The following is a 24,657-nucleotide window of genomic DNA, read 5'->3' as shown; positions in this document are numbered from 1 at the left end:
TCAACTTCGAATCCAAATTTCTTAGAAATAAACGCATCTTTCGATGCCGGCCAAGTGGCAACAAAGCCATGACATGCCGAACTATCGGATTTTGCTATAAAAAAAATATAAATAGTGCTCTCCTCACTGTCCTTTTAAGCCTGGTAGGTTGCGAAAGCAGGTGTTTTATACTGCATATGCAGCACCTGTAGTGGGAAGAGCGCGGCGCGCCGTGCCAAGCGGCCGCCGTTACCCGACGAGCCGAGTCGGTGGCCCGTCTCTCACTCCTGGTATGACGTCACGCTGTGACGTCACTAGGCATGGTATGACGTCAGGGGTCATTCTAAAGGTCAAATGTGCCAAGTGGCCGCCGCTACGCGAAAGGCCGTTCTTGGGAGTAGTATTGCTTTCGCGATTAAATTTCTGCAGCCTTTCCAACAAAACCTTTGCGGATTCCAATATCTTGAACAGCGAGCTGTCCATTGTGCCGAGGGAAATTGGGTCCTTGAATTTCAGTGCCCTGTCCCTTTAATGACGTCCATCTGCCCAGTTAGTACATTGTGGAGGAGAATATATAAGTGCGTAGAACGGCAACGTTTGTTTAGCTGACTAATCAGGGTCACTTCTTCTTACCTGTATTTAATGCCATTATATTAGCTTTAAACCGTGCTAAAAACTGGGAAAAAATGTTGTTTATCAGGGGTTCAATTTCTAAATGTATATTGTTACGAGGTACCAAGCAAAGAAGCAGGACGACATGATGACAGATGAAATACTATTTTTAATGGCTGCGGGTCTAGCACGAGCGCTCGTTTCGCGCCACTACCCGCTTCTTCGTCGTCTTCGTAACAATATTGCCTCTGTAGTTATTGCAGTGCCACCGGCGCCCATCGCTGTTTCTGGATGTGTCAAGGAAAGAGGGAAGTCAATAACGCAAAGACAAAATAGCGCAGAACCCTTGAGGAAAACCAGTACACCCTATTTTCCGACTTGATTTCAAGTCTTTCATGAGGACTTGTTTTTAGTTGCACAGGTAGCTTGAAAAGCAATCAAGAGTGGAGTTCCTTATACCAAAGTGCATTAACTATTGTGATAGATTGGAGTAATTAGCAGCGTCAAGTCACGGCTTGTGAAATCACTTCTTGTGAAACGAACCCTCCTGTACGAAGTGTACTGCTTCCTACCGTGTATATATTTTTAATAGTGGATGAATTCTCTTACAGACGCCGCTATCTCTGTTTACTACCCGATTGCTGTCTCTGAAGACGACAACTGCGACATACTACGTGTTCCACACAGATCAAACGGTGAGAGGACTCGCTCAGGATGTTAGCGTTGTCTGGGGGGAGGGGGGCGGGGCTTTGTTGGGCACGATTGGACACTACATTATGCCTCCTCTATATCGCAAAATAGAACTCTGCTTACATAGCCCCATGACGAAGGCTAAAATAGATAAGCGCTGAAGCAGAGAGGATTCAGTTACCACTAATATTCGCAAGCTAAAACTAATGTCAGCAACAGCATCAATGATGGCCGCAAAATGATAAATAACGACAGAAAGCGAAAACAGATTTTCTTTCCTTCATTTGCCTAGAAATGTCAAAAATAGGTTTCTACATGACGGACGCCAACACCAAAACAAAATAGCATAGTGGATGCTTTTTTATTTTTATTTCTGGTGTTCATAAGCGAAAGATTAATGGACATTTCTTTAAAGATAATACATTTGATAACAGAATAAAACGCCACCAGCCACCGGTGGCATCCGAGCCCATGACCTCCGAATTTCGCCTCCAGTGTGCTCTACCAACGTAGCTACGGTGACGGCAGTGCAGTGTTCTGTTTTGGGGGTATTTATTTATGGTATGACCGAAACTTCAAAGTGTTACCCAGCGCCACGCTCGTCCATAGCGGCGGTCGTAATATGTCCTCTATTTTTCATCGTCACAGGTTGCGGGCTTTGGGTGGATAGGAATCGCACGACCGAAGTCAATGGCATTTGCTTCTTCATCTATGACCTTCTCTGTGGTCCCGAGAAATTTCGCAACTACGAAGCGGAGTTCTGCGAGAGCAAAATAAAGAAAAAATAATACTCGTTACGCTTTTCTCTTCTAATCATTTTACTTCTAGAGCACCCCGCTTGATAAGACCACGTCACTTTTGGCATTAGGACTTGCTATTCTAATGCCCTGCCTTTCCGGATATGGAAAAGCAAATCTACGTCTTTCATGGCTGTTTGCTTCTCTGCCAACTTTAAATCGGTGTTCGCTTGATAAATTTTTACTTTCTGTGCGATATCTAGAAACAATCCTGTCTAAAAATACCACAGACCTGTGAGGCCTCGCCTTTTAATTCATCGTTATATTAGTCGATCTCATGTCCATTGAAAAGAAAACCTCTCTCCCACTGAGCCCATGTAAGCCCTGTTATGCTTCTGCAGCAGGCACGCCATCCACTCAAATGTCTTCACGTTATCTTATCTTTGTGCCCTTTTGACCTCCTCTTCAAGTATCTATGCATGCTTGGAATTAACATTGCCAGCCCGCCCGCCCGCCCGCCCGCCCACCACCTGATTCCAGCATTTCCTGCTATATTTTCATCCCCGTCTAAGTCATTCTCCTCTTCGTGCTTTCCGCTAGGATATATTCATATGGTGCTTCTACCGAAAGGCACATCTGTCATTTTCCTCCACGTTAATATATGCGCTGCCGGGCTAGTTGGGCTAGAGCAAGCTGTCGGGCTAGTTGGTGATGCATTTTCTGAAGAAGTTAGCGCAAAATCGAACAAAGGACAGAAAGAAAGGACATATAAGACATTCATGAGCGCTCGTGAATGTCTTATGTGTCCTTTCTTTCTGTCCTTTGTTCGTTTTTTGCGCTACTTCTTCAGAAAAGCCATCAGTTTAATTTGAAACATTCTCATTAGCCTTCACGCTTCTGTCCCACGGGCAAGTACTGAGAAGACAGCAGTTCTGTACTTTCCCTTCTACAGATATTGTTAAACTAGCATCCCTTGAAACAAGAGTGTCGTCCAGTTGTACTCTACTTACTTATTTTAATCCTATTGAATACCCTCGCACGGCCTGTATAAGACCGCATGGGTTAGCGCTAGAGTTCCCGGTACTCCCACCGGAGAAAGAGAATGAAAAGCTTGTTCTGAGACTCTCTTGAAGGCGGTCGTGGCGGTGTCTACGTCCCAGTGTATCCCCTGGCCCTACTCTCCCTGCGACCGTGACGGCGCGACAACCTAAGGCACACGCATTTCGAGCAAGATATCGAAGAGCCTGGGAGAGGAAAACAGCTTCTCTTCTCACAGACCGCAGTGCTGGCTTTCTCTTTGATAATTGCCTAAGCAGCGACGCCGTGTTTACATGGAGGCGAAATGCAAAAGGTGTCCATGTGCTGTCCGTTTTCAGAGCACGTTAAGATCCTCAAGTGGACGAAATCATTTGGGACCCTCCACTTCAGCACCTCTTTCTGTCTTCTTTCACAGCCTCTTCAGTCCTGTCCCCACGGTGCTGCTGAGGTGTCCAGCGAGGAGAGAGAGAGAGGTAGTGGGCTCTTTACTGTCCTGTAAACCATCTTTTTTTAGAGGTTTTTCGTTAGCGCTTCGCCGTTCTCTGTGCACGGCGGTGACTCATTTTCTCCTCCGCACACGGGCGCGGCGCAGCGAAGGCAAAGCTTAGCTGGCAGAGCGCTAACGTTTGTTCAAGCTCAACCAGCAGAATTGCGTGCCTATAAGAGCGTGTGTTGGCGATTTGTTACGCTTTTTGGTCACGCTTCCCCAGCGACGAACATCAGACGACACGAAGAGCAAGCTACCAGGTCAGTCAGCTTTGGTAGCGGAATTTACATTGTCTATTAATATGGAATGCACGTTTTCCCATTGCTATTTTTAAAGTTATGTCAAATCCACTTCGCTGCTTGTTCTACCGTGAGACTGTGGGTGCTGACAATTCATGAACATCTTGAAGAGGTTGCTACTGCATTGTGTTGTGCCAAATCGCATGGTCGTGTTACTCATCTTAGAATTATGTAGTCCCTCTTCCAATACCCAGCTGCCTGTCGTGTACTGTAGCTCACAGCCAGAACTAGTGAACCCTACTTCCGTTTTTTTCCTGCTATCTTTACTCTTACTTTTGCACTTTGCTTGTTTAGCTCCAGAATGAACTCTACGATTTTTACTTTATAGCTACTTTACAGTATAGAATTGTCGTAAGCAAGTCTGAGCCTCAAAGCTATTCTCAAATAACCCTTTTTGTATTCCTACCGAGTCGAACCCTCGCCATACCCTCTGTAAGTATAGAGTGAGCAGCCGCAGGCCGATTGTGTAACCTTACCTAAATGATGTTATTTTTATTGATTAAATTTTGGTATTTCTCAATGCTTCCAATTCGCTGGAGAACTTCAGTGATGGGGCACATGATCATCTATAGCACAATACCTTTACCGTCGGTCAAATGTTTAGGGGAATCCCCCAAGGTGGAGTAGATTTGTAATAAGGGAGTAATTACTGATTGGCATCCACCCAAGCGCAGGCATACGGCTACAAAGGAAAGCTATACAGCTTTCTCAGAAACTTCGTAGTTAAAGAAAAATTCGTCCTGGTCCGGGGTTCGAACCCGGGACCACCGCTTCATCGGAGCAGTCGCTCTACCAACTGAGCTAACCGGGACGGCAAGCTTATGGTAGGGCGAGAGCGAATTGATCAATAACTCGAAGTAGGAACAGTGTTGGTCAAATGTTTAGGGGAATCCCCCAAGGTGGAGTAGATTTGTAATAAGGGAGTAATTACTCATTGGCATCCACCCAAGCGCAGGCATACGGCTACAAAGGAAAGCTATACAGCTTTCTCAGAAACTCGTAGTTAAAGAAAAATTCGTCCTGGTCCGGGGTTCGAACCCGGGACCACCGCTTTACCGGAGCAGTCGCTCTACCAACTGAGCTCTACCAACTACAAAGTTTCTGAGAAAGCTGTATAGCTTTCGTTTGTAGCCGTATGGCTGCGCTTGGGTGGATGCCAATGATTAATTACTCCCTTATTACCTTTACCGTCCTTTAACTTAGTGGCAGTTACTTGGCTCTTACCAGCCACTTTAACTTTCAATTGCTTTCGTTAACCAAGGCCACGCTAACCATCATGTTAACCAAAGTGACATGACGTCAACATCATGCGTCACATCACGCGTGCATGCGTGGAACGAAAATAATTGAAGAGGACTAGTATTATGAAATAAAGGTCGGAGCAGGTTCAAATTAATTACCTGAATGAAGTGACTGATTTTACGTACAGAATATTTGGCATAATTTGTAGGCTGTATGCAAACCCACGACCCTCGGGTCGCCAGCCAGGCACGCTACCCGCTAAGTCAAGTCAGCATGTTGACTTGGTTAAAGTACAAGGCGGGAGGGGGAGATATTAGGGTATTTTGTTGGCTTAGCTTCGTGATTTTATGCGGTAATTAGTGCAGTGGACTAGATATGTTCTAAGAAGTGAAATACTAATTAGAGCAACATTGCGTGCGTAAACTGCAGTGTGGGAGACTTCGAGGACAAGAATGTGGAAATTGTGTTTTGATAACTGAGACAGATGCGTGTTTGTGCACAAAAAGCAGCGACTCTGTGTGAAGAGAAAGCGCTGAAGGGAGCCACTAACACTGTCTCGTGATACCCTTAAAGGCGGAGCTTAATTGTCGCCTTGATTTTTTTTTTACAAAAACAATGGCCTAAGCTGCTTGGAAATGATCTCTTTCAATTGCTAGAGGAGCCTTAAATGCAATTTTACCACCTACAAATAGTTAAGATCAGGCAGTGTCATTTGCACTGCTAACAACGAAGCAAGAAGGGTATGAAGCGTAAGAACCAGCCTGCTCCTTTGGTTATGGGCACACGCCCGAGGATTTAAGAAACTGACAGGTTAGGCGTGTTTCGTGCGAAACTGCGGAGGTTTTCGTAAACCCTCATCTCTTTTGTTTTCATGTGCTAATACTTAGGTCGTCATTTTCTGTGAAACAAGGATCAGCACATCAGCCGTCGGGAAGACACTACGCGCAGTATCCGTGTTTTCTTCGCCAAGCAGACGACGCGCTTCCCGCGTTGGACCATTTCAAGCAAGAATACCCTAGCACTAACCTCGCGCCTCCAGCCAATTGCGGCCCTTTCAGAGTTCCAGTGACTTTACATGTAGGCATGCATGGAGGCTAGGCGGGAAGGCGCCGAGCATTGGGAATGATGAGAAGCTCTGCTTTCGCAGTGGACTCACACGGAGTTTGCACAGTTAAATCTGTGTAGTGCGACTTCAATGCTTCGTCTTACTGCGCCGACGGTTGCCGAAGGCTTGCTACGCACCTCCCTGCAGCTTCAGCTTCAGCTGCAGAGGAAAGGTTTGGTTTGGTTTACAGGGTTTACCGTCCCAAAGCGACTAAGGCTATGAGAGACGCCGTAGTGGAGGGCTCCGGAAATTTCGACCACCTGGGGTTCTTTAACGTGCACTGACATCGCACAGTACACGGGCCTCTAGACGACGGCATGAAACCGTGCACGTTTCTCTCACCTCTTAGAACGTCCGCATCTGCACTCTCTTTGTTTGGGCTTTGTTGCGCCCTCGGACCCCTCCGACAAGGCGCCTGCTCGGCGCTGCTTGTCAGGGCAACAAAAGGGATGATCCCATGGCTGGCGCCACTGTGTCCCATCGTGGGATAGGGCGCCTGATGTCCACTCGGCGCTGGCCATCGACACACCCTATGGTGGGATCAAGACATCAATGGGTGGCTCTTTGCTGCCGCGACAAGGTTGCTGGCCATCGCAACCTAAGGCGAATGGCACCGCCGCCGCCGTCGTCAGCACACCGGCGACGGCGCCAAGGTAAGAGAACGGCAGGACCACGATACCTCGAAAATCACTACGAATTCTACTCTTATAACTACCAACCTGTAGAACGTACAATAGTGTGAAATAAAACAGCCGCTAACAGGGTGAACGTAAAAAGTAGGGGACTACTTGACTAATCACCGACGAAATAGGTTTCCAGTTCTACTTCAAACATCGCATCTCGCCCTATGAAGCCTCAAAATGGTCGTTCGCGAAGATGTGCAAAGGCTCTTGGAAAGGTGACAACCGACCCGTCCCCCCCCCCCCCCCCTCCCCTTAGAACCACCGCTGCCTGCAGCCGGTCGTTATTACTAAGCTCATTCACCGCGACCACTTTCATTCCGCCCACAAGATAATCTTCATCAGCAAACGAGACAAGAACCGCAGACTTCGTAAACCACCACACAAAATAATTCATCTCGGCGTCGGCGTCGTGGCGATGTTCCAGATTAAGGTGAGGTGCACGAAGTTTCGCGAAGCTAGGTGCCGAGTGTGCCTTCTTGAGCAACATAGTACGAAAAAGCCACACGCATTGCTCGGTTCATGGACGTGGACGTCAGGAATGCTACGTACATATTCTGGGGAGGCAAGCGGCCGCTTGCAAAAGAAAAAAATATATGCGGCTGTGTTAGCGTTGTCTACGCCTTAATTTTGAGTAAAAGGTGCACAAGTAACGTGCTTGAAGAGGGTTCCAGGGCAGCTTTCGCCCTCTCCGTTCGATCACGTCCCATGTGGCATTCGCGGTAGTACAGGACTACTACACCTGCCGCTGTAGATGATGGTGGCGCTGGTGGACACTATAAAGGTTAGGTGGCGCTGATTGTAAATACTCCCAAAAAAACTTCAAACTTTAAAGGAAGTGCCGCCCAAAAGGTGGCACTTCCATTGGACAGTCACCGCCATAGCTCAGTTGGTATAGCACCAGGCGCGAAATTCGAAGGTGGAAACAAAAAACAAAAAGCAGATTCGCAACAAAAAAAAAACAGAGGAGTATGGAAGACACAGGCTGTGTCTACACACAGTGCACTGCTGCGCACACACAACGCGTTCGCACACAAGCCCAAGTTTTGAAGAGAGCAACTGGGCATACGCAATAAATTTTATTACCAGTGTAGCTGCGTTTCGCTTTTTCTAACTTTGTTTTTTAATGCATGTGCGAGAGAGTCAAGCGCACCTATACGCGACAGGACATCTATACGTGCACAGGGCACGGGCATGTGGCATATGCGTCTTGGAATGTCGCAATTTGATGGACGTTGAAGGCTGCGTTTCGATGGAGGCTAAACGCAAAAAGGCGCCCGTGTGCGCGTGTGTGATGTCAGTACACGTTAAAGATCCGCAGGTGGTCGAAATTGTTCCGCAGCCCTTCAGTACGGCACCTCCTTCTCTCTTTCTTCTCTCACTTCACCTTCCTACCTTCAATTACAGCGCGGTTCAGGTGTCCGCCGAGATATATGAGACATGCTGCGCCGTTTCATTTCCTCAAAAAGCAATTTTTAACGGCGAACACCTGCGAGTATTCATTGAACAGAGCAGTCAGCGCCTCCCTCTCATCGGACTTTACCGAGAAAAAGATCGAACTCAGCAACTCGCGAGAATACCTCCTCCACTGAACCCACGGTCTGTTGCGTGCTAGTTTCTTCGAGGTTCGAGGTTTCTGCAAAATTCGTCTATTTTCCATTTTACAAAGGGGACTTTTGTGTCCGCTGCATGGACCGGTTCTTCCAAGCATGAGACGTCTACCTTTTCCCTTCTCAAAAAATCCTGTCCCTAAGATACCCCGCACTCCTTTCGGCAGAGACACTGTGTCTGGGAACATGTAGCAGGGGTGATCTAATGTTATTCCGCCGAGGGCGAAGTGTGGCCGGTAGAGCATGCTTATGCAAACAGGATTCCCCCTTATGCCTACAAACCTGGTTGCAACCCTGCCATACGCTGCCAACACCTCGCGATCCCCTTTCATTCGAAGTGTGTTAAAACCGATTTACTTACGCAAGGTCACTTTCGACCCTGTGTATATCAGCAATTGCAGGCAGCAACCATTTATCTTGCAGCGCACAACAGGGCAAGCCTCGTAGGCAACACATACCCCCATCACTTCTTTATGCCCTTTTCTTTCCGCATGCTGCTCAGGCTGCGGACGTCTTCCTAGGTTTTTGTCGCTGCACGAAGACCATCGCCACCGGCCGTGCTGCCAGTGTTATGTACCTTAGGAACATAAACACTTGAGTGCAGTGGGGTCGTGCGGGGACCCTGGGGCGTTCCCCGAATTCCTGTTAAAATAAAGTTTCTCTCTCTCTCTCTCTCTCTCTATCTATCTCTCTCTCTCTCTCGCTGCACGAGGAAAAACGCTCCGCGTGTACTACTTCGGACGATGAACAGCTGGTCGTCCCACTCCAGCGGTACTGTGCATTTTGTCGTGCGCGTGTGCTTGCACGCTACTTTAGCAAGATCATCACGCGCGTGCGACAAGGATATACATGTTACTGTGTTAATTTGTAGATAGTTTATTACCCAGCGTACCCCTCTCCCTAGCCTTTCTAACTGTGCCCTCACCTCTTTGATCTCACTTCTACACACTGCCTGCTACCCGTTTATTTCCGCTGCCCCAGCTCAGGTGCTTCAGGCGGCGATGGCAGATGCCCGCAGCAAGCAAAAATCTTTCCCTTCCATTTATAATACTTTTAAAACCCCTTACTACTACTACTACTACGTAGAGCCTCTCCATACGCTTACTTGCGAAGTGTCTCACCTGCTTCAGTTTACGTCTTCCCTCGGCGCACGTTTGGGCTGAACCTCCCAATGTGTCCGCGGCTCTGGGAAGCAAAGCACACGATTTCCTCAAAATCTCTCATGCTGCGCCTGAAGCTTTGTTGCGGTCTCCGGTTTCCAACGAACGGGCGCTGCTGAGTTCGCGCTTCATCCTGTCTAAACAGAAACCTACCCGGCGCGGTGGCACAGTGGCTATTACACTCGGATACAAACCCGAAAGACGCCGGTTGGATCGGAGTCGCGCCGGTAGAATTTCGATGGAGGCGACGTTCTAGCGACCCATGTACTGTGCGATGTCAGTGCACGTTATAGAGCTCCAGGTGGTCTAAATCTCCGGAGCCCTTCACTATGGCATCCCTCATAGCCTGAGTCGCTTTGGGACGTTAAACCCCCCCACAAATCCACAAACCAAAAAGACCAACCTCGGGGTTTTGCTGTGTTGTCTCGACGACACTTACTCTCTCTGTGTTCACCGTTAGCGCACCATTTCAGTTCTCATCCAATGCGGCCTCCGCAGCTGGGTCGAAATCGCTCAGCTTACGCGAACGCACGAAGGGCCGCAAGGGGTCTCGCAAACCGGCTACAAATAAAGCATTCATTTTCTTTTTCAGCAGGTACTCAGCGTATTTCTTTTTTAGAGGGTCTCCTTCCTCTTCCCTCCTTAGCGTATCTCGTCCTAGGAGCTGAAATCGTGACGCAAATATTCGCACCTCCTTACCACCTGTCAGTATCGGGTTCAGTATCGTAGTGCTCGGACGCGAGCGTCTTCATTTCCGAAAATCATTTTTTGACTTTACCTTTCCGCCTCATCATGCAAATTCGTGAGCAGCTCCTGCCATCCTGCACCTTGCCATTCCCACCAGTTGCGCATCGGACCATTCCCCAATTTCCCCGATTTCTTCTAGCATGGAAAAGAAATCGCTGTTGGAAACCACGGTGTCATCGCCCGTAAATGTCGGAGTAACGCTTCCTAATGTCAGCATGATTGCTCCTAGCGATGGCTGCGAAATTGAAGCTCCCTCACAAAGAGATATTTTGCCCGCTTAAGCTCTTCAATGACTGAAGCCACTCAAATCGGGGTCAAAGTTTCACAATTATTCCCGTGATTTACCTTGGATTGCAAACTGGAGGTCATGAATGCGGCACCGTTCAAAGGACCTTTGTTTTTGACACCCCGCTTCTGAGACCACATCTGACGACCCCACATACTGCGCGAGTCCACATGGCACGGAGAGGCAAAGAGGTACCATGAGACTCACTTGCAATAAAACAGATATATTCAGGAATTCCATATTATCGAGTACATGATGCGGAGGCTGGGGTGCCGAAGCCTACATACGCTGTGTTGGCACCACGGTCTTCGTCAGGAAGAACGTGGGAGCTGCGGAGTTGACCACGTTTGTTAGCTCAGGCTCGTCTTCTCCCCGATGGTATGGGCGCTTCGGGCAGCGGAGGACCGGCTGGCCAGTGGTGTCGTCTTGGGCCTTGCTCGTCTCTATACTGACTAGCTTTCCACGGTTTTTTCCCGTCTTTTCGGGTGATACTCCTTCCAGGTTGGAGCATCTCCCTCGCCCTCCTCTCAGCGCCGATATCTTGGCCATTCCCCGTCTTCCCCAGGCCTCCTGCCGGCTTGGGTCGCTTCCCCTCCTAGCGGCGCCTCGGTCACTCTTACGGGCTGTGCTTCACCACTTGAATGCTTGTCGGCATGCGAATAAAAATCACGGCCACGCTTTCAGCATTCGGACCCCTAATAAGCACTGGCCCCGACACCCCACGATTCCTGGGGCAATACATTCTCTTGCTCAAGCGCCTCCGGGGTCCCACAAAGGGAACATGTCGCCGAATATAGCGGTCCTAAGGAGACACGCAGCGCACTGTCACAGCACAGTAAATTCCTCACATCTCGGTGGACGACTGAACCGCGCCGTAAGGGAAGGGAGGAAGGTGGTAGTGAAAGCAGAAAGAGAGAAAGAGGTGCCGTAGTGGAGGTTTCCGGAATAATTTCGACCATCTGGAGATCTTTAACATGCACTGACATCGCACAGCACACGGATGCTTTTTGCGTTCCGCCTCCGTTGAACCGCGGCGTCCGTGTTTCGATGGGAAAAAAAGTTGTTTTTAGGATGGGTGGCGAGTACCGATGCCCGTGAGTGGAGCCTTCAGTCCGAACTCTGATAGCAGCAACTATCCTTCAGGCCCATGTGATAAGCCATTGCTGATCGCTCAGGTTAAAGTTGGACGGAGCAGCTTCCCGTTAGGAATAGTAGAAGATGGTCTAGGTGGTCACCGAGGAGCAGTTATTCAACGTGGATTGATAAATAATTGGTTGAGTATGTTTGCATGACGTGCTTCACGGGTAGTGCGCGGTTCGCGAGCTATATTGAGAGGGAGAAGGTGGGTTTGTAGTAGGAAGAGTCACTTTTAGAGGTGCCGGCATGTGAGTATTTTGGAACAGGCGAGAGCATTTTTTTCAGTCGAGTGCAAGTACATCTGTGCATCGATAAACATCAAATTTTTTCCTGTCTTACAAAAGCAATAAATTTGAGAAAAATATGATAGAGCGAGCGGCCCGTAACATTAAAGTTTTAGCGCCGTCGTACGGCAAAAACTTGCGGTAAATAGGCTAACTAAGGCGACTCTCGCGCTAATTTAACTGTACACAGGACGCCGAAGCTCCAGGGCCAGTATGCCGATGGTGTCCCAGCACCTCACACCAAATATTAGGTGGCGGCCAGCCGAAGTATGAGGCGCAATTGCCGTGGTCCAAGAGATAACTTCATACCCGTTGGCCGAGCGCGAGCGCTCAGTCCTGCGCCATTGGCACCTTTGTCTTCGTCATAATATTCTTTGTCACCAAATAACCACAACTGTTTCTTGACAACTCGCATCGGTCCACTCGTTGACGGCGCCTTTGTTACCTACATTGCTCCAGTCAAAACGCATATCAATCACTATTTCTCCTCTCCAATAAACCTTAAAAAATGTTTCTACTTCGAGCAGTGAGATTTAATGTGTGCACAACTACCGCGCACTTAAGAAGCATAGGCTGCAGAAAATCAAGCCTCTTTGCAAGTATAACCAACAACCCACGCACCAAATAAAATTCATAGGTGTGCTAGAGATACCACAAAAGAAAAAGGAGATTGAAACTTCGTTTGTAGCATTTTACTGCCTTGAGTATGGTCCATGTGTCAACCTGGAAAAGCCAATGGAGCCCTTAAATGTCAGCAAGCGATCCGCAGGACATCTCGACGTTAAATAAATTTTGATTAGTGTATAATGCGTGTAAACAGCTCGGTAGGAATTTTCATACCACTCACAATGGCTTCCAACCCCCTATCTACGCTCTATCTCATAAGTTGTTCGCAGTGAAGTGGGGGCTACGAGCACGAGGCGGCGGCCTGCAAACATTTATGGTTGGCTGGCGCGGACCTGAAAAAAGACTTCTGGAAACTGTAATCTCCCACTAGAAACTTCTACAACACTGCGAAACACTTTTGCGATGGTCTACAGCTTATGAATCTCTCATGAAAGGTGCGATAGCGTTATAAAGCCGACTTTCCTCCAAGGATGGACGCTTTTGCAGTGGCGATATCACCGTTTTTTTTGCACCACATCGTACTATCGCCGGGCCTCAAGTGGGAGCGCGAACCGGCAGGTTCACCAATTCCAATAAGCAGGAGTGGTCATTGGCAGAACAGTTTCTGGAATCAGCAAACAAAGCTGCTCGATATTCGCCGGCGTTGGCCCAAGTGTCGTTCATCGAAAGTGCCGGAACAGCTCTTTCCTTTTTAAGCATGTGCTTTCAAAATCTAGCATTCCAAGCAATGTGCTTTCACATGCACAGCGCCAGCAACGTTGACGCCTAGGCGTGCAGTTTAGCCAAAGCACCTGGCTGATAACGTAATGAAGCTACCATCAAATATGAGGCCTCCTAGAATGCGCTACGCCTTTGTTGCTAAGCTTTTCATTCTTGCACATAGCTTCATGAAGAAAGAAACTGACTTTCTTTCATGTTGTATTCAACACCACCTGGGAGTCAAATCTGGCCATGAACACCGTAGTTTTGGGTGTCAGCATCACCGCTGTTTTGGCCGGATGGTTGCCTTAGTTTGTGCAATAGGGACCGAAAATAGTGCTTAAAACTGTCATGTGCAACTGCTAACCGTAAACAATGGTGCCTTTGCGGGCATGACTAATGATCTTTACTCATTACTGCCAATGTGAACTCCCTTGTGTGTTCAGCTAGCAAGGTTTTTGCTTCCAGCTGCTAGCGCTTCAGGACGCCAGCTCACCAGGATGTCCACCCTGACTGTGGTCCCGCAGGCCACCTTGGACTGACGCATGGGAATAGTGGGCTTTAATCTCTTGAAGTAAATATTGACGCGGCAAGTGTGTGGGATATAGCTGTTTCGATCGTTTATTTCCTCTTGTGGACACTGCCTTAGTTTTGAATACTTTTTTTAAACGTAGTTCGTTCCAGGGAATGCGAGCCAAGTCGCAGCTGCTGCACCTCTCTGTCATCATCCGTCTTCTGCGCACACTGTTCTTTCTCAGCTGAGCACACACGTATATTGCCGCCTGAGCTCTAACGCTCCTCATGTGGGCGACTGCAGCCTGCCTTAAGCCAGATTTTTATATCTCTCGCATTTCGGACTCACTTTCAAGTATGAGCGAAATATGTTTGCCCGACAACGCATTAGTTAAAATTTCGCCATTAGGCGTGGAGCCTTGATAGCTGCCCATTCAAGAAGTAAAACCGAAAGCAGCATGAGAAGCCGATGCCTCTGGTTTCTTCTGGAGTTCTGGCTCGCGACTTTCACCGTGATGCAATGTGAAAAATTTCAAGTTTGTGGCAAACGTCCTGGTGAGTGCAATCGCGAGATCGCGCTTTTCCTTGCAATGCATTAGTCACAGCTGGACAGATTCTGGAACTTACTCATATCCGGCCAGCATATTTCTCAACTCGCACTCATCCGAGAACACTCCTAACGAAGTACCGAAAATAGCGGTTAGTTAGTGAGGCTTTACGGGCCTTTCGTAATGTTTCTTCCTTGTGTTTAACTATAAATAGCTTGTAAGTAATTACTCATTGGAATCCACCGAAGCGCAGCCGTACGGCTACAAAGGAAAGCTATACAGCTTTCTCAGAAATATCGTAGTTAAAGAAAAATTCGTCCTGGTCCGGGGTTCGAACCCGGGACCACCGCTACACCGGAGCAGTCGCTCTACCAACTGAGCTAACCGGGACGGCAAGCTTATGGTAGGGCGAGAGCGAATTGATCAATAACTCGAAGTGGGAACAGTGTTGGTCAAATGTTTAGGGGAATCCCCCAAGGAGGTGTAAATTTGTAATAAGGGAGTAATTACTCATTGGCATCCACCCAAGCGCAGCCATACGGCTACAAAGGAAAGCTATACAGCTTTCTCAGAAACTTCGGAGTTCGTAGTAAATAGCTTCTTGATCTTCAGATGCTACAAGCGTAGTTCATGCATGCGCGAAGAGAACTAATATTTCATCAACCTCGTGCAGGCGCCTGCTAGTCCCACCAAGAGACCCCTAAATACAATCAATGCTCGGCGTGCGTATGCACCAACGTCGTGTTCTGCTTTCAATTTGAACCGTTGCAACTCAGACTATATATTTCTAAGAACGTAAACGGAGCCTGAAGAAAACATTTTTTCCACATGAAAACATATGTATGCCTCAGAATAAATTCTCCAGCTTGAATTTAAAATGCGTACTCTTGGAACAGGCATAATGACGTCGTCTCGAGGGGCAGCTTTTGCCAGCCGGTTTCTGCAGAAGTGCGGCAAGGCGATTGTATTGGACTTTCCTCTGACAACACCAATGCTAGCGAAGGTAAGACGCAACATCCATTGAACTTAATCTTCAAGACTTTGGTTGCAGTGTAAATAAAAAGCTTTTAAGAAATCGGCAATGCTCACGTTGACTTTGTGACCTGTACTTTGTATCACACGTGACAAGCGTTAAAACCCCGTACCTGGTATTATGTTACCACCGTTCTCCCAGCTTAGCTTCCCTCAGTGTCACACTTTATAGAGACGAAAATGACCTTCTGTACAGCGGGCTTACCTTCAACGGGGCTTCATCAAATCCGTTGGACGCATTTATTGTTGAACGGTGTGCTCCTTACGTCTCTGATACCTTAGATAATTCTTAATCAAGTTCTTTGTCGCCGTGCAATGGTCGTTGAAATTGTCCGCCGTTCTGCCTGATTTGCTCTATGCTCCTCAGATGGCGCTAGTAGTTCAAATCTTTCGCTGATCCGCGTGACTTTATTCACGCTCGTGAGACAGCCTCCTAGCCCGCTGCCGGATTTATGCAAATGAAATCCCGGTCACCACCAGATTTTCGTTCTCATGAGCGTTCTAATGCTAGAAAATAATAAATTCTGGTATGCAATTGTTCTTCACTGTATTAAAACAGACATGCGTCCGCGAACGCAATCTAGCAGAGATGGACGAAGAAAACCAGCATAGAGCAGGAGCGCAGACCCATCTTCGTGGCATCCTAGTGGCCAACTATTGGGCTAAGAAACCATGTACAATATATTATCCTGCATTTTAAGTTTTAAATGTTCTTTGCCTCCCTTCACCACCACTCTATATATACCTCAAAAATGGGCATTTCACGCGCCGAGAATTCATGGTTCCTCCTCTCATGACACGTACTGCACAGGCTCAATTTCCTCCGGACTTCAATGCTACGGGCGAGTCTGTAGACCTCAGTCAACATGATATCTGCAATCACACCGCTATTCCTCACCTCACATGAGATTAGCCACCAGCAATGGTCCTTCAACACGCTCATGAAACTAATACTATCGTAGTACATGCGGACAGCTAGCGCGCTCACCGTGACTTTGGAGCATGCATGCATCTCGGTGAAGCGCTCGGCCTATCTACTAATTTTTACTTCAGCGCAAAAAACGCACAAGTATATGTTCAAAGCTCGCTGCAGCCAACTACATTGGGTGAAAAGATGGCATGTATTTCAGCTCTCTCTACGATTCCTTAGGTGGCCTGCGTGGTACCGCTATCCTTGCAAGGAACTACTGCTTTGGGCGGCATGAAATTTCTTTGTTCTAAAATATTTTACCTTTGCTTATACCTGGAATTTTTCCGAATGCACTGAAAAGTATGTGTCGTACTATGAATTTTACTGACTAGTGGCTGCTGTCGAATATAATCTGACAGCAGTAATGCTCCCTCTATGTTCATGACTGCCACACATTATTTCTCTGCAACAAGAATGTAATTCGTTGTTGATACTTTGCAACTAAACAGTAACTATAATCACAAGAATAAATAATCCGCGTAAAAATTTAGGAGCATTTTGTTCTAACCATTACCACTGCCTCATGTTCAGTGGTAACTTCTGACAGGAAATCAGTCTGCTTCCGGCTGCACCTGATCTTCTTTAGCAATCACATGACGTCGTTTACATATACATAGCGCGCGAAGTCTCGCTATGCATTTGCCTTCGTTGATTAGCGTGAAGTGAACGCGCGAAAGCAGCAAGCCAGATCATGCACGCTGCTTAGGTTAAAGAACAGAAGCGGGCGAAGGCGGGGACACTTTCAGACCCAATAAACCTGTCTATTTACTATCCTATGAACTCTCCTAGAATGCGCTACCATTTCCAGCAATGCTTTTCATGCTTACACATACACTAGACGACGAGATGCACTGTACATTTCTTGTTTGTCTTATTCACTGGTTTATGTTTACCTACTGCCTTTCAGGGCTCCGAATGAGCAATTTTTTTTTCTGTTTATGCGCACCTAAATATCGCTAGAAATTTAATTTTCAGCGAGCTGCTTGCCCTGTGTTCAGTCTTTTTCGTGCTCAGCCCCGTGTGTGCTTCTTCACGTTTACGCCGTATATTTTCTGTCGGTTATCGTTTTTGCGCTTCGCATTCTGGGACTCCAACTAGCTTCACAAGCCAGCTTTGTAGTCTCGGTGAGCTGGCTCTGTGTTCTTTGTTTTCGCTTTGCAGATGGCAGAAAAGGCGTGCATTGGAACCCACATATGCTACTCATATCACAGAGACAAAATGAGTGAGGTGAGGCCAAGCGACAGTTCTCTATATCAGTAGGTCTAATAAAATTGCCCCATATATGTTCGTCTAAAATAAAATAACATGAAATTATAATGGGGCTAAATAGCAAACGTAGAATGCTGTGAAGAAACAAAGAAGGATATCGGCTGTGTTTCTTTTTGAATCAGCTCTGTCTAGACCGCGAACCTCCAGGATTTCACGACAGCCCCGTAAGCATTTAACAAAAGTCGTTAGCATCTGCCGGCAAAAATAAAGCCCATGATTCACTAAAACCACGAAGTACCGATTTCAGTGCATGGTAATCGTAGACGACGACAGTTTTCGGTTAATGACAGGCGGCGATAACATCTTCGAGAAACCTCCACAAACCATAATTTCACAGAGAAAAATACACCAGTAGGAAAAGAAGGTTGTCCTCTCTATCGATCTCTATCGACAAAGCGTGTCTGCGCCTTCTCTTCACTCAGCCGACGAGGAAAAGAGCAGCAGCACCACCAGAGTACCGAAAAACGCGAGCTGTCTGGTGCCTACCTACCGCCGCCATGCGGTGCAAGTGTAACGCTGAGCGCAGCTTCTGAAAAAGCGAGACCAACACGGTTGCCAGCGGCATTTTGCTTATTTTCAAGTGAATCGGTTAACTAACACCCAAGGTCTTTTGGCATGGGCGGCATAAGTTGTTTGCAAACAAATGGCAACGTTATTGTTCGCGTGACCAAGTGATTAAATATAGTTCTTTTTTGTCACCATTAATCTTCTACTCTTAGAACAAGGGAGACCCTCCTATAGCACGTCTTTTTTCTCGCGCCTCCTGTGATCACACTTCAGTTACTCATTCCACTTTTTCTTCATTGAAATTATAACGTTAGCAGGGAAGGAAGCCAACAGACTACCTTAATTAAGTGTAATAGAATACCCCGATGTCGACAGCTGCCCGGGCACATCATCCTTCATATGCTTGTGAAAATGCACAAGGGGCGTGGCACGTAACAGGCATAAAAACAAAATACGGCATATTATATACTCAGACTGGATACAAAACCGCCGTGAAAAATTGGTAGGGGTTTAACGTAGTAAACCGACAAGTGAGAAAGCAGGTGTTCATTCTTCAATTAAGTTCCGCCTTAAGGGTATGACGCGATATCTTCAGTGGGCTAATGTCCACATAAGCAAAATTGGTCATTCTTTACTTAACATTCATAGATGGCGGCGAGTCCTCATATACCACTACCAGCGCAGTGGCGCAGCGGTTGAGCGGTGCGCCACTACACTAGCAAGTGGCTGTTTCTATCACAGGCACCGGTACAGGCTGCGCGACCCGTGTTGCTCTTCACGAGCTGGCGCGACGCTCCTTCGAATTTACCCGAGTAACACAGGTAAGCTCGCGTGGTTACTCGTGTTGCTAGGCAACGACACAAGATCGTACCGTAAACGTACGCACGGTGACAAGATTCTTGGTCCGTGTTAGTAAACGCGTAAATGTTCGCGCATTTAATGCAAAATCTAGTTCTCAGTGTATGTGAGAGCTGAGACCTGCCCTAATTGTTCGAATGTAATCTTTCAGAGCAAAATTAGACAGGACATATTCGAAAGAGACACACGCAAGACAAACGTCGGTGTCAGTTTTTCTACTGTGTCCTCCCTACGTCCTGTCTAATTTCCGTCCTGTCTAACGATTGCATGCGAATTATCAAGAAGAGCTAGCCCGTTTTTCTACTCTCACATGCCTGAATAGCATGACCCCGCTCTGGACAGCAGGAATAATTTGGGGCTACTGGGACAGGCCTCTCTCCTTCTGAGAACTGAGCACAGGTTGCGATGACGACGATTGTAAGGCTCTTGATTCTTCGTTTTAACGCCATTATTTCTGTATATTTCTACGTTTCCTAATGCAGGACGCCACCGCCTATCGGCAGGGCATTCGAGGGTGCATGATAGATGGCATGCGACTCCTCTACGCACTGAAGCCAGTGAGTAAATAGACTTTCCTTGAGCGCCTGTAGCTTATGCTGATTCTATGAGCTTTTCATAACACTCACTGAACATGCATCTGCTTTACACTGCATGCAATCCTAATCTTGCGGAAAAAGACAGTGCCAAGTCCTAATACTCAAGAGAGAACCTAACGCTGTTTCTGAAAAGAAGCAGCTACATCAAAAACATGCTACTGACTTGTGGTGCTCCTTGAAAACAATCTTTGAATTGGGTTAAAGAATGTCGCCCCACGGCCCAAGTCTGTCGTCTTGAGGTCAACCTCAGCGGAAATAGACTGCTTCGAAAGGCCCGTATGGTGTGACATCTCATATGGTGTGACATCTCGTATGGTGTGAATTCAGGTTCACAGACTTTGCGTCGTTTTGAAGTCGCATGGAGAGCACTAAAAGTTTTCTACATCATCTTCACTCGCCTTTGATCTAAAGTGACGACGTTGAACAGGAGATAATCAGTACACACATTTCAATGTCCTTCAGCTTTATTTTCTGCCACATGACCGGAGCAGCGTAGCGGGATAATGAGGGCCCCAAAAAACGTCCCCTAAGAAGGCCATTCGCTTGCTTGCCGCTTTATGCTCTGTCTGTTAGCGAGCATCTGTACGAAGGGTGATGAGTCAATTTATTATCGGTAGTAGTGACTGCGCTGCTTGGTTGTTATGCCTCCAATGTGATTATGTGATTGAGAAACAATGTCTTAATTTCTCAGTTGTTCAAGCAGGACCAGCTTCTGTTGCGTCCGTTCACCACAGAACGAGTTGTCAGTACTTGAGGTCGCACTAACGGGATACCATTCTTCGGCCTTGTGAAGTGGAACCAAGAAATAAGTGTCATTTGAGTGACACCCATGTCGTTCAGATTCACTTCTATGTTGAAGTTGGATGTTTTAATTAGGCAAAATAGTAAATAAGCCTCCATGTGCTGCAGCACATGTACTTCAACCTTCTCCTTTTTGTTGCTAATCTGTAGCTTAATGTAGATACGACCGACAGACTTCTAGGTGGACGTAACTTGGTGAACACTGATGGAAGAGCCCGTTATCAACTGTAGCTATAATTTATTGTAACCAGCCTCGTTGATACAGGTGATTGTTGCTGCTGTATCAAAAGTTGCAGTAACAGGCCTCCCGTTGATGCATGCTGTCAAGCGTATTATAGAAGCCTTCCCTTACAAAAATTTCTTTAAACAGCCCATAGAGTGTCTAAGACATTAATTCACAAACTCTATAGACTCTCTATCGACAGATCCTATAGACTAGTCTATAGAGAGTCTATAAATTTATGGCCATAGACTTTTAGTAGATTTTGTCCGTAGAAATTCTATAGACAAATAAATGACTACTGAAAGTCTAATAGACACACGTCTGTAGGCATTCTATAGACTATCTATAGACCTAGGGCCATACACATCCTGTAGAGTTTTGTCTATAGACGGTCTATAGACAAAAGTCTACTAGTGCCGTCGACTTGGGTCCACAGACTTTCTATAGACATTCTATAGGTATATGGCCTGGCAATGCTAGAAACCTTTGTCTACAGACAGCCTATAGACCTCTGTCTACAAAACCTTCAGTAGATCATTGCTTATAGACTGCCTATAGACCGTTTACAACCGTTGAAAAAGGTCACCACATGGTCTTCACAAATGACTTGACGATCAATATACTTATAAATTTGGTTTATTTCCGAGCTATCTAGGCTGGGATGATCGAATATGCATTATATGCACCATAAGAGGGCAGCATATTATTAAAATATATATTGAAAGTAACTGTCGGACTAGTTGCTGCAGTCGATAAAATGGGCATGTTCATCTGTACAGCGCAAAGGAAAAATAATATCAGAGGAGCTGAAGAAAAAACATTCCACTCCACCTCTACACACGTGTTTTACAATGGAAGGCATATCCTCGCTATACCATTCTAGAAAGGTGATCCTTACCGTTTGGTTTATGGGATTCAAAGACCCGAGGTGACTGAGGCTACGGCAGACGCCGTAGTAGAAGGCTGCGGATAATTTCGACCACCTGCGATTTTTTACCCCGCACTGACATCGCATAGTACACGAGCCTCTAGCATTTGGCCTTATCAGAATGTGACCGCTGAGGCTGCGATCGAATCTGCACCTTTCAGGTCACCAGACAAGCACGATGCACTACGCCATCACGCTGCGGCTTCATCATTTCGATCAGTAAATATGCATGAGCAATTCTAAGTGGTTTCCATAAAACATTGTAACTATAAGATTCTTAATCCCTGGAACACTCTACATCTACACTGAATACCGACTGCCAATACTTATCTCTACATGACATTCCTTTTATATTAATTTTGAAAGAAGACCTCGAAGAATTGTGTCGCATATCCGCATTAACTCGCTAGGAGATGTTGAGAATGCTACCCCCTAAAATACACATTAAGTTCTTCACTCAAGAATCCCAAAAGGGGACTATTGTAGCACGCATTCTTATACCCGCAATAGAACAAGCGCTTCGAAATACCTTGCGTGAAGTCTAGTATGTAAGCCGATAGCCAAACGGGCACAAGCCATGCAAAATTTACCAGGCAGACGCGAACCAGTTCATCAGAGTTTAGCGCCTATAACTTGAAGGACAAAGATGGAACAGCATACTCATACATCAGCGCACGCTCTTAGAAACAAGCGGGCTGCACCGCTTCCATTCCTTCACAGCACACAGCGGCTGCAGCTGCGCCATTTCAGTTGCAGCACTGTCTCGACAAAATACCCTCTCAAACTAACTTAGTTATTCCTTCAAGTGCAGCCCGAACAGCGCAGTAGAAAGGTGGTTATTTTTCCTATATTTCCCAGGATTTTCCTACGAGCGTTAGGTGGATATCCCAACCTAACGCTCCTTGAAACATCAAAGAAAGCAACGAACGCGCTCAAGTAGCAAGCCACCCTTTATTTGCAATGCCTTGTGACCTCGAGCGTAACTAGAGCTTGAAAAAACGCTAACATTATCTTAATTCATAAGAAGGGAGACGTCAAGGACTTGAAGAATTACAGACCGATCAGCTTATTATCTGTTGCCTACAAAGTATTTACTAAGGAAATCGCTAATAGAGTCAGGACAACCTTACACTTTAATCAACCAAATGATCAAGCAGGCTTTCGTAAACCATACCCGATGTTAGGGATCAGGTAGCATGGTCGGGCCGGAGAGGGGATGAGGAAGGTCGGAGACGAGGTTAAGGGAAAGACAAGAAGAAGAACTTTATATAAGTGAATTTACATTATATACAAACAAAGGAGCTTGATGACGAGACGCTCGATGCTGAGACACCCGATGATGAGACGCCTCGGTCGTACTCTCTGCCGAGTTTTTAAAGCCTTTTCTTTCCCTAGGTTCCCTAGATGGGGGCCGGGCCTGCTGAGGAAGGAATTTCACTGTGACACCCATCACACACTCTCTCCTTAGGGAACACGCCCCCGTCATGTGTTGGGAAAGGGATAAAGATGCCATCCACGTCGCGCAGACGCTGCAATGTCCACGAGCGGAGTTCCCGCGCATTTCATGCGTTCGAACGCGTCCGCACGCGGTGTAGGGGACGTGAAACGTGCGTTCGCACGCGGTGTAGGGGAGACGTTCGCTGAAAACTTCTTCCTGGCAGACGGACGCTGCTTCCGTGGGTAATCCAGGCGTTGACCCAACATGCCTTTCGTGGCTAGTCGGCGTTCCGCTGCAGCCGCGCCGTTTTTTTCCACACGACGAAGGAGAAATGTAACACCGACAATAGACCCTATTCACGCTATCAATCAGGTGACATAGAAATACGCAGAATAAAACCAGCCCCTATTTATAGCGTTCATTGATTACAAGAAAGCATTAGACTCAGTGGAAACCTCATCAGTCATGCAGGCATTACGGAATCAGGGTGTAGAAGAGTGTTAAGTGAAAATATTGGAATATATTTGTAAAGATTGCACAGCTGCCATAGTTCTTCATAAAGGCAGCAATGAAATTTCAATAATAAAAGGTATCAGGCAGGGAGACACGATTCTGCCTATGCTATTCACTGCCTGTTTACAGGAGGTATTCCGGGGCCTGAAATGGGAACAGTTAGGGATAAGAGTTGATGGAGAATACATAAGTAATCTGCGAATCGCTGATAGCATTTCCTTGCTAAGTCACTGAGGACATGAACTCCAAAGCATGATCAATGAGTTAGACAGGCAGAGAAGAAATGTGGTGCTAAAAATTAACATGCAGAAAACCAAAGCAATATTCAACAGTCTAGCAAGAGAACAGCAGTCAGCAATTGGTGGCGAGGTGCTGGAAGTAAGAGAATATGTCTATTTAGGGCAGTTAGTGACAGCTGATCCGGATCATGAGAGGGACACAACTAGAAGAATAAGAATGGGGCGGAGCCCATTTGGCAGGTTCTCTCAGATCATGAATGGCAGTTTACCAATATCCCTCAAGAGAAAAGTATACAACAGCTGTATCTTACCGGTACTCACCTATGGGGCAGAAACGAGGAGGCTAACAAAAAGGGTTCAGCTTAAGTTAAGGACAACGCAGCGAGCTATGGAAAGAAAAATGTTAGGTTAACGTTAAGAGATCGGAAGCGGGCGGAGTGGGTGAAAGAACAAACGCGGGTTAATGACATCCAAGTCGAAATCAAGAGGAAGAAGTGGGCTTTGGCAGGGCATGTAATGTGAAGGCCAGATAACCGCTGGTCCTTAAGGTTAACGGAGTGGATTCCAAGAGAAGGCAAGTGTAGCAGGGGACAGAAGAAAGTTAGGTGGGCGGATGAGATTAAGAAATCTGCAGGAATACGGTGGCCGCAACTGGCGAAGGACGGGGTTAATTGGAGAGATATAGAACAGGCCTTTGCCTTGTAGTGGGCGTAGTCAGGCTGATTATGATGATGATGAATTAACGTCTTCATCAACAGGCACAGCTATAATAACACAGCCTCTAGCACGAATGCTTTTGGAGA

General features: G+C 46.8%; 1 protein-coding gene and 1 non-coding gene across 3 annotated transcripts in view; one reads left to right on the top strand and one right to left on the bottom strand.

Annotated features, from left to right (window-relative positions):
* Window positions 1-4,579: 4,579 nt before the first annotated feature.
* On the bottom strand, window positions 4,580-4,653 carry TRNAI-GAU (transfer RNA isoleucine (anticodon GAU)). The gene has a single exon. It is a non-coding gene; the product is annotated as a tRNA-Ile (tRNA).
* A 9,607-nt stretch (window positions 4,654-14,260) lies between these two features.
* Window positions 14,261-24,657, top strand: part of LOC149343588 (uncharacterized) — a 14,497-nt gene continuing 4,100 nt past the window's right edge. The window contains exons 1-4 of one of the 2 annotated variants that reach the window (XM_089542428.1): window positions 14,261-14,487; window positions 15,377-15,483; window positions 17,644-17,709; window positions 19,599-19,673. In XM_089542428.1, coding sequence (XP_089398554.1) covers window positions 14,391-14,487; window positions 15,377-15,483; window positions 17,644-17,709; window positions 19,599-19,673 — 345 coding nt within the window. In that variant the 5' untranslated portion in view covers window positions 14,261-14,390. The remainder of the gene's footprint in view (window positions 14,488-15,376; window positions 15,484-17,643; window positions 17,710-19,598; window positions 19,674-24,657) is intronic. The other variant, XM_089542429.1, reaches the window with a different exon arrangement.

Source organism: Amblyomma mixtum, chromosome 5 (genome assembly GCF_055824585.1).
Source record: "Amblyomma mixtum isolate Tamu chromosome 5, ASM5582458v1, whole genome shotgun sequence".
NCBI classification, from domain to species: Eukaryota; Metazoa; Arthropoda; class Arachnida; order Ixodida; family Ixodidae; genus Amblyomma; species Amblyomma mixtum.
Note: the sequence above shows the minus strand (reverse complement) of the source record. Positions and strands in the feature narration are given on the sequence as shown.